This window comes from Aphanomyces astaci, assembly GCF_000520075.1.
Source record: "Aphanomyces astaci strain APO3 unplaced genomic scaffold supercont1.22, whole genome shotgun sequence".
NCBI lineage: Eukaryota > Oomycota > Saprolegniomycetes > Saprolegniales > Verrucalvaceae > Aphanomyces > Aphanomyces astaci.
This window is the reverse complement of record NW_009798285.1, coordinates 372808-382362: the sequence shown is the minus strand read 5'-3', so window position 1 is coordinate 382362 and position 9555 is coordinate 372808. Positions and strand designations below refer to the sequence as shown.

General features: G+C 50.2%; 4 protein-coding genes across 5 annotated transcripts; 1 reads left to right on the top strand and 3 right to left on the bottom strand.

Moving 5' to 3' along the window:
* Positions 1-1799: 1799 nt before the first annotated feature.
* On the bottom strand, positions 1800-3494 carry H257_09253 (hypothetical protein). The gene has a single exon (XM_009835414.1). It carries the CDS (start codon positions 3449-3451, stop codon positions 2006-2008), a length of 1446 nt encoding a protein of 481 aa, XP_009833716.1. The 5' UTR covers positions 3452-3494; the 3' UTR covers positions 1800-2005.
* A 585-nt stretch (positions 3495-4079) lies between these two features.
* Positions 4080-5493, bottom strand: H257_09252 (hypothetical protein). Its single transcript, XM_009835413.1, has one exon. The coding sequence runs from the start codon at positions 5259-5261 to the stop codon at positions 4281-4283; it is 981 nt and encodes a 326-aa protein (XP_009833715.1). The 5' UTR covers positions 5262-5493; the 3' UTR covers positions 4080-4280.
* Positions 5494-6649: 1156 nt separating this feature from the next.
* Positions 6650-8459, bottom strand: H257_09251. Of its 2 annotated transcripts, XM_009835412.1 has the most exons (5): positions 7496-8459; positions 7315-7423; positions 7089-7265; positions 6894-7041; positions 6650-6830 (listed from the first exon to the last, which is right to left on the bottom strand). In XM_009835412.1, exons 1-5 carry the CDS (start codon positions 8446-8448, stop codon positions 6667-6669), a joined length of 1551 nt encoding a protein of 516 aa, XP_009833714.1. In that variant the 5' UTR covers positions 8449-8459; the 3' UTR covers positions 6650-6666. The 2 variants fall into 2 exon arrangements, with proteins under 2 accessions (XP_009833714.1, XP_009833713.1); XM_009835411.1 differs by having other exon boundaries at positions 6894-7265.
* A 165-nt stretch (positions 8460-8624) lies between these two features.
* On the top strand, positions 8625-9213 carry H257_09250 (hypothetical protein). Its single transcript, XM_009835410.1, has one exon. It carries the CDS (start codon positions 8652-8654, stop codon positions 9039-9041), a length of 390 nt encoding a protein of 129 aa, XP_009833712.1. The 5' UTR covers positions 8625-8651; the 3' UTR covers positions 9042-9213.
* Positions 9214-9555: the final 342 nt, after the last annotated feature.

The window sequence follows — 9555 nt, the reverse complement described above, 5'->3', positions numbered from 1 at the left end:
ACCTAGTGGAGCAGTTGAAACCAAGCAATATGATTCGCTGAAGAAGTTGGTTGGAGCAGTGCAGACTTCGGCCCCCAAAGTCTTTCAGCGATATCCCAGACCAGATTTCCGACTCATAGATCAATATTCGAAATTCGATCCGAAGTTTTAGTGTGTGATTTTCAAATTTATGACTTGCAAAATGTCTCTATTAATATGAAAACGAACACTTATTATCCGACAGAGGCATCCCTCATTCCACCATCCAACCCGTGTAGGTGCCGCACACCTCCCTGCCGGTGTGATCGCGTGATTGCGCGGGCGGTGGCGCAAGACATCTTGGTGGCACCCATCGCAAGTGCTGAAGTGGCGGCTTTAGCACTTTGCGTTTGCGATGGGTGCTACCAAGACCTCTTGCGCCACAGCGTTGGCCCACCAGAGCCACCACGACATTGCGACCCAACCGAGCGCACAACACAATGATAGCTGTAAGGGGAGAACCACATTGGACATAGTCGGAGTGCACTCAACAGTGCACAAGTCTCTGGAACAGCATCACACAAAGCTCTACTCCAGAGTACAAAATTCAAAGTTCAAAATTGTAACCTCTTCTGGGTAGTACTGTACTAGTATACAAAAGGTACTATTAATAGTAGTACAGTACCTGGTTACTGTACTACAGTCATCCCCCGATTTTTGCAGCCCCTACCAAATATAGTTTTACGGAGGTACTTATATGCAAGGGTTATATGAAGTCTTGGAGGAGTATACCTTCACACTAAATAAGGATATTAATCACATTCGATGTGCAAAACCTAAACGTAATCATCCGAATACCCTACACGTTTTGTGAAATGTGGTCGCACAATTTCTCAAAGCAAGTACACTCTAATTCTTACAGTAGGAACATCGAACAACGTCCTAGCTTGTTATCCAGTGCTCGAATTTATTCCGACAGCCATGTCATCGTGTATGTAGAGTAACCACTTTGCAAGGATCCGCATGGCAAATGGATAACGCTCGTGATATTGTGAAATGACTTGGTGCTGGTACCGCATTTGAGTTCCCAGTATTAATTTTTCAATATCCTGTTAAATTAAATATTCGATGGGATTACACAGGATATTCGTTTATACCAGGCTGCAAAAATCGGGGGATGACTGTACTACTGTACTGTACTTAGTAGTATGTACTGTACTGGTACAGTATTACTACGTAGTAGTACTTTACTTTTGTCTTTTTGGGGACTTCAAAAACGAAGTCGGGATATCATGCGACAGGGTTCGTACGTTTGCAACGAGGATGTACTACTGTCCGTTTGGGCGAGTCGAATGCAAAGAAATTTTCCATTGGGCCGATTTTAACGCAGTTTTTTTAATCCCTTCGTCTTCGATCACATATTCTGCTTGCAGAAGCTTGAAGGCCCAACTACAAAACTGTGCTCTGCGTTCGCAAGCAACGATTCCAGCGATGAAACGTAGTATTTTAATGAAGTAGACTATTTAAATAGTTAGATTTGCTCAATAATTTTAATAATTTATACCTCTGATATAGTAATATTATAGATTATTTAACTTTTATTTTATTTTAAGACTCAAGTATAGTATACTTCGATGTACCTGTTTTAAAAATGCGTTTGCATTAAGTACGTTCCATTAGGTGCTGAAACTTCATTTCAAACCTGGTGGAGTTGTATTCATTTCCAGGCAAAATAAACCCCCTCACGGACTGCACGTTAAACTCCTGAATTCAAATATACCTTTGGATCGACGAAATACCTCCTAGGGTATAAGTTATCGGAGAAACCATTCTTGCATTCCTTCCGCCCAAACCGACAGTAGCATTAATACATATTAATAACACAACACGTTACTCTACAATTCCTTCGGTACAGTAGTTGACTGTGAGTACTACTAGTAGTAGTCATGCACGTGTACTGCTGCTGACCACTCTTGAGAGGTTGATAGGGTTCTACATGTCAAACACGTGGATATACAACACATGGCGGCGCTGGGACTAGTATCTACTACGCCAGAGCGGTGGATTCCTTGGTCAACGACGCAGCATGGGGCGAGTCGGCGCCCACATACCCTTGGCGTTCACCTTGGTGGATGACGCTCAATGGCTTAATGTGATGGCGGGCCACTCCAGCAAACCACGCCGCGCCCAGCACAAAGTATAAGATAGCAATCACAATCGACACCAAAAAGTCACTGCTCCCGGCGCCTTGGTACACGATCGTAAACAGGGCGTACGCGACAAGGCCCAAGCACAACAGCGCGCCGGGCATGCCAAACGGCGATCGGTAGGGCCGGGCGAGGTCGGGTTCGCGCACGCGGAGTGCCAGGAACGACACCAGCTGGAACGCGTACGAGATGAGCGCGCCGAGCAGCGCCAAGTTGATCAGCACTGCGCCGAGGCGGATGAATCCGATCGAGTAGTACATGACGATGACCGTGACGAGGCCGATGCTAGTCCCTGCGAGGATGCCCGCCGTGGGGGTCTGTCGGATGGGGTGGACGTTGGCGAGGATGGCGGGGAGGAAGCCGTCGCGTGCCATGGCCATCACGAGACGCCCCATGCAGTAAATGAACGAGTGAAAGCTCGCGAGCAGTCCGACGATGAGTAGCCACGAGAATCCGGATGTGACGCTGTTATCCCCAAACACTGTTTTGTAGCCGTCGAGAAGCGGCGACGCGGACTCAAAGATGGCCGACGCCCCAGGCGAGATGGTCGTGTTGAAGAACGCGGTGGAAAAGGCGAGGACGAACAAAGTCACGATGGAAGAGATGAGCCCCCGGGGCATGTTGACTTGGGGGTCGATCGTGTCTTCCACCGCGAGGGGAAGCTCTTCGATGCCCAAGAAGAACCACATCGAAAACGAGAACCCGTTCACGAGCCCCGACGCGCCATCCTTCCACTCCCAGTCTTGGTCCCGTACCCACAACCCATAGTCGACGTATGAGATTGCGCCAATGTAAAACACAATCAAGATCACAACGCTTAGCACAGTCGCGGCCACTTGCACGCGGAACGACAGCGCCACGCCGATCAAGTTGAGCACTGTAAACAGCACGTAAAAGACGACCCACCAAATCGGACCGTGGCCTTCCTCCAGCTTGAGTAGCTGGTTCATGTACGCGCCAATGCCCACGGCGATCACGGCGACGGTGACCACGACCTTGAGCACCTCGGCCAGCCCTGCAAAGTAGGCGCTGGTCGAGCCCAACGCGCGGTGGGCAAACGCATACGGACCCCCGCCACATGGGACCGACGTCGACAGCTCGGCAATGGAGAACGACAGCAGGATGTACAGCACTGATGCAAGCACGAGGTTCACCACAAGCCCGAGGAAACCCGCCGACAAGGCGGTCTGCCACCCGAAAAAGTCACCAGAGATCACCGCGCCGACGCCAAGCGCCCAGAGGTGTGGCGCACGGGCGTACCGGTTGTCTTGCACGGTGTCGGCCATTTTGTCAGGTCGATAGATATGTGAAAATGGAGAACAATCGATGACTTTGTTCGACGGTGTTCAAGTTCAACACATGGCATCACGTGGTGATGCTTGGGATGGGGTGAGCATGCAAATATGTACAAAATATGCAGCCTGTCATCAATTGAACTTGGATTTGGTAAGAATGGAAAATGTGATTTTAGTATCTCACATAGATATCGAAATGATTGTGCGGTGCGAGAATGTGAACAACTTGCAATTTGTATACAACGACCTGAGAGAATTGTTCACCACCAAAACACGACCTCGGAAGTATCACATTGGCATAGAAATGCATGCGTTTTGACAGCTTACATTTAGAGTAATGTCGGAGACTAAGAAGGCAATTTGAAGTTGTGAGAATCTCAACCCGCAACTTCAAATTGAGGTCTCAAAAGTTCTCTACCGCAAAATGCGACGTGCTGATCGCGATAGAACGATGGCCCTTTCTACGATAAGACGTCCTTGCGAGAGAAACGAAGCGCTTTGTTCTTACCCCACCGATTTGTGTTATTGCGGCGCGAGGGAACGACGACTGGATGGTGCCGCCATCTCCACGCCATGGCCGCTACTATGTATCCCTCAACCTGAAACGTTGCCATCAAGCCTGAGCCTCGGATGCAAGTCACGAAGGTTCCACTTAAGCGTAGTGTGTTGTTTCGCAGTGCCTTAAGGCAATCGTGTCGCGCCTTGCAAGCCGTGGTGGCTACATCGTTTACGACTATTTATGTACACATTGATTGGCCTTGTCCAAGCCATACGCGTCGGAGACATGTCCGTCATAAGCGCACGCTGCATTAAAGCACACCTAGTGACGTCGGCGGTTGCCCACCAATTCCACTGGCAGTGCTAGCAGTGCACACGCTCTAGCATGACATAACATTGAATGGTTGGTCATATTGCAGTACATAGTGTTGTCCACAACGACGTCGTCCGTGGTCAGCAGCGGCGTCAGCGCCTCGGGCACCGCGGCAATCGGGTTAGACGACACGTCGAGAACGCCTTGGGAATGCGCGAGGAGCCACGGGTCGATGGTCAACCCGTTGGTGGCCAAATCCAGCAGCCGAAACGGGTTCGGCATGCGCTGAAACGTTGTCCACTGCGCCGCACTCCACCGCCCCAAAGGTCCGCTTCGAAAGGACAGATCGATAAAGTCGGTCAAGGCCACGAACGCTTCCATGTCCACTGACTCGGTGGAATTGACGACAAACCACTGCACCAAGCACGTCCACTCGGCGTCCTGTAGCGTGTTGATCGGGTTCGACTCAAGGTACATGGCGCGCAGTGACGGGGGGAGGCCAGCGGTGCGCAACACGCCAGTTGGTGACAGGCCAAACGGCATATTGCACCTTGTGATTTCAATGGGAAACACGGTCGACCTGACTTGATGTACAGGAAGGGGAGAAACGTAGACAGGGCAGAGCTGAACAATGTATTCATCCAGATCGAACGACCCAAGGCGAAACCCAAGAGTCACGAGGAGACCAACCAGTGCACGCACGATCACAACGCCCCCAAATAGTGTGACAAACCCTTGGTCGGGCACGGTGTTGGACACTCGCATGGCTTGGTACGACTGGCCTGCAATTGCGACGACGTTGAACCGGGTCCCCATACTGTCGTCAAGGTGGCGAACCCGTGTGGTTGGGTGGAAGAGGGGATCCCTTGAGGGGAAGCAGGGTGGCGACGTTGATGCGGCTCGTTTGACAGGTGCTAACGCTGGCCCGGGCGTGACGACTACACGGGGACTGCAACGACATGTTAACGAAACCAACAAGTCAGCATGCATTGCGGTGAGCTGTATGCAGCAAAAGGTGGTCGCGATGGGGGCGTACGCTTGGAGAATCTCCAAGTCCAAGGGGGGCAAAGTCACTTACAACAACTCACACACAACGTGCTCTGTGATGGCAAACAGCTTGACGCTGTACTCGAGCCATTGCGGAACGAGCACGACCAGATGCCGAGCATGTTGCCGGCGCTGAGTTGCAGAGACCTCTGAAGGTCGCCTTCTCTGACTGCCGTTACAGTCCCCAATATGTAACTGCAAATAGCCTAACATAGAATGTCAGTTTCAGGTGCACTCCAATTGGCCAATGGAATAGCTTGATTTTTGATAAGCCAATCGAATCATCAAAACTGAAGCAAAATCAGTACCCCCATATAAACCGTTACTAAAAATAGGGGACAACCATATTCTTCGAATTACTTTGAAACCAAATTTTCGAAATATTAATTGGGCAAGACTTGGGATGTGATCCAGACTCGCCCTTATTTAATTACTCAGGGGCTTTGGTGCTTTTGGCCACCCGTGGAATGGAGGGCAGATATAACAACCGCTTGAAGCTGCCGCCCCTGGAATAGTACCGTTAAGTGACGCATTGGTCCTCTATGCCTGAATCTCACCCACCGCGCTTCATTTCTCGGGGTTCTTCGCCGTGAACTCGAAGCGCCAGTGGCACCTATTCCTTCTGCCGAAGTCATCATGTGGCCGTGAAATTTTGTTTTTGTGACATCTTGAGCCAATGATTGCATTGTATTTTTAAGATTAGCCAATCATAATCAAGTAAAGTGTCCACACTAATATGGAGCAAATGCACTATGCATATGTCCACAGTGATTTGGAACAAAGGAAGTACGTTTGCGCAAGACTGCATCATCGGCACATACAGTACTGTACCTTTCGTTGTTACTATTAATAGTAGCCCGTACACGTGTAGGATGCACACAGAAAACATGCTCTTGTCAACTCCACCATCAGGTCGAAACTCGCCTTCGTTCGTTACTATAGTATTTGGATAACATATTATTTCAGTAATATGAAGAAGTTCTTTTTTATATACAGTATTGTCGATTCTCTTCAATTTTCCCATTTCTTCATGGTTCATAAAAATCGAGCCGATACATCTGATTGGCTAATATCCACTTCGCCCTTTCCCGTAGAAAGTCGAATAGGATTGTAGCCAATCATCGACAAGTAATTTCGGATGACCAATGGGAGAGATTATTGGTGCCCGGTTCGGTCGGCGAGATTCGATTGTCAACGGGGTCCGGAAATTCGTACCGAATCTCCAATAATGTTAGCCTTATACTTCAATTAGGGCCTGGTCGCGGAGGAATCGGTCATGTCAATTCTATACTACTATATATATATATATATAACGTTATATATATACAATGGATATATTTGACGGTGCTTAAGGTGCTTGAACATCAAACAATGACGGGAGACTCTTCTTGTTGACTTTTCCCATGGCGTTCTTGGGGATGGCGTCGACGACATGAAATATCCGCGGAATTTTGTACTTGGCCAAATTCAACTTGAGAAACTCGACCAACGGCGGCTCCAATTGTTCAATCCCTACACCGTAGATATATATATATATATATATATATATATGGATATACATATCGTTAGTGGTACCTGAAGTGCCAGCATCGAGTCGCACGACCGACGCGACGATCTGCCCCCACGTGTCGTCGGGGACGCCATACACGGCGCATTCGCGCACTTGGGGGTGCTCCAAGATGACGCGCTCGATCTCAAGTGCCGACACTTTGTATCCGGCACTCTACACCAAGATCGTCAGTGCGATGAGCTCATTCTATATAGACCGACCTTTAAAATGTCCACGCTGGCACGACCCAAAATGCGGTAGCTGGCAAACGTCGCATTGTATTCTGCCACGTCACCCGTTTTGAACCACCCGTCGGTCGTCCACTCGCTTTGAGTTTCGTCGGGGCGGTTCCAGTACGCTTTGAACAAGGTCGGTCCGCGCACTTGAAGTTCGCCGTCCTGCGGGATCATCATCCGTTTAGTGCCATCACGAGTCAAGTGCACGAACCTGGACAACGCGCGCTTGGACACTTGGGAACGGCTGGCCCACATACCCCACATGGCGCGTCCCCACAAGGGGATTGCCCAGTGCCATGCCGCACTCGGTCATGCCATATCTACCCCGCCCCAACACAACATATTTTTCAGTTTCAGACAAATTCATCGAAATATTATATATATATATATACCGTTCCAGCAACGACGTGCCTGTCAATGCTTCCCACCGCGTCAATATAGAGATGGGACACGCCATGGATCCACTGATGGCCACTCGTAGCCGCTTGGCGCCGGCGACGGCAACTTTTTGCGCTTCTGGCTCCATCTTCGCGAACGCTTCGAGCAGGAGCATGTATATGCTTGGCACGGCCATGAGCACCGACACGGACGGCAGCGCTGTGTCTCGCGACAGCGCCGCCCAAATGGCATCCGCCGACGCAGAAGCCAGGCACTCGACGTGCGCGCCGGCAAAGAGCGGCGCGTTCAGGTTGTTGAGGATGCCGTGTGTGTGATGCAACGGAAGGAAGTGTAGTACGCGGTCGCACGGACCAAGAGCCCAAGCCGTGGTCAGGTCTGTCATTTGAGCCATCAAGCTCGAATGCGTGGACAACACGCCTTTGGGGAAGCCCGTCGTGCCGCTCGTGTACATGAGCATGGCGTCGTGGTCCGTGGTCTTTGTGAGCCACGGAGTCATGTCGGTCACGCTGGTGTTCCAGATCGCTGCAGTTGTGTCCAAGTCGATCACGGCGACGGCGGTGGAGATGCGTTCCAACAGCGTTTGGTCCGACGGCCGGCACAGCACGAGCGACGTGCACGAGTCTTGGAGGATGTAGCTGCGCTCTCGAAGGGTGTTGTGGGGAGACAGCGGCACGGCGATGTGGTTGGCGAGCCAAATGGCCCACTGGCAGCGCAGGTAGTCGAGATTGCGGTGGGCAAAGAACGCAATCGACGCGCCTGGCGTGTCGGGCAAGAACTGTGCGATGGCGGCCGCTTGGTGGAGCAGGTCCTTGCATGAGATCGTCTCGACGTCATCGGATCCCTTTCTGGTCGAAGGTGCCGTGACAGCGCCGCCGGCTGTGTACACATTGGCAAGGAGGAACGGCGAAGGAGTCGTCATATTGTGAAATGTCATCCACGGCGACATCCTTGTGGCAAAAGATCTGCAAAATCAGATCGGACATATCTGTACCCATCCGACTGGGAAGGATTTAAATACCCGGTGTTTGATTCAAATCCCCGGTTCAAAACCTCCCAAAATGCATAAATAACCGCTTAGAGTTTATAGCCCAAACATCTGCATTGTGAATGGTAAATAACCTCCAAGATTTTATAGCCCAAACATCAGGGATGTCGAAGTCCAAGGCCAGCGCGAAGTCGGCGGCGGCTACAGCGCCGACTGCGGAAAAGTCCATCATCGCAGAACTATGGTCCCAATACAACAAGCATTCGACGCGCAAGATGAAGCTCATCGATGGCTTCCTCGCGTACGTCTTGGCAACAGGGGTGCTCCAGTTTGTGTACTGCGTCGGGTTCGGCACATTTCCGTTCAACTCGTTCTTGTCAGGGTTCCTGTCCACCGTGGGGGTGTTTGTGTTCGCCGTGTCGCTGCGCATGCAAATCAACCCGCAGAACGCGAGCGCCTTTGCCGCCAACCCACGGACTCCCGAACGAGCTTTCGCCGACTTCCTTTTCTGCACCCTCGTCTTGTTCCTCGCGGTGGTCAACTTTATGGGGTGACGACCACCAAAGACAAGACCCTCTTGTATGTTTGTTAATGCAATGGCATCAAACGTGTATTGCATGCAGTGTACTCCGCGGACCTTGAGGTCCAAGCGACAAAAGCTAAAGTACCCCTAAGGTAAAGTCGTGAAAAATACTTCTAGATAAAAAAACTAATTTAAAAAACGAGTCAGTACTAATTTTAAAACATTTGCTACTGGTATACTACTATTCGTATTGTCGAACCTTTTTTCATTCAAGTATTTTGATCCAATATTAAAATACTAGTATTGGTGAACACAAAATGAACTGATATTTATAACGACAGTTATTTAATAGTCATGAAATGTTGAAAACCTGTAACACCCTACCGAATGTTTGCTTCTCCAGGAGCTCATGACGTGGCAGTCCACGCCCTAACTTCAACGAGGATACGCCGTTGATGGACCACAGTGTCACCCCTTCGTAGGTTCTCATGCAACAACGCAGGCAGGTATGCCACTGGCAATGGACCTCATCCCCTCGTAGTATT

What these genes read in the sequence shown, in the direction of transcription:
- H257_09252 (XM_009835413.1), bottom strand. Translation starts at nt 5,261, where the DNA reads ATGCATGCTGACTTGTTGGTTTCGTTAACATGTCGTTGCAGTCCCCGT.
- H257_09250 (XM_009835410.1), top strand. Translation starts at nt 8,652, where the DNA reads ATGTCGAAGTCCAAGGCCAGCGCGAAGTCGGCGGCGGCTACAGCGCCG.
- H257_09253 (XM_009835414.1), bottom strand. Translation starts at nt 3,451, where the DNA reads ATGGCCGACACCGTGCAAGACAACCGGTACGCCCGTGCGCCACACCTC.
- H257_09251 (XM_009835412.1), bottom strand. Translation starts at nt 8,448, where the DNA reads ATGTCGCCGTGGATGACATTTCACAATATGACGACTCCTTCGCCGTTC. An exon ending in GGCACGTCGTTGCTGGAACG is followed by an intron (nt 7,424 to 7,495) that starts GTATATATATAT and finishes GGGGCGGGGTAG; the next exon opens with ATATGGCATGACCGAGTGCG. An exon ending in CCAGCGTGGACATTTTAAAG is followed by an intron (nt 7,042 to 7,088) that starts GTCGGTCTATAT and finishes ATCTTGGTGTAG; the next exon opens with AGTGCCGGATACAAAGTGTC.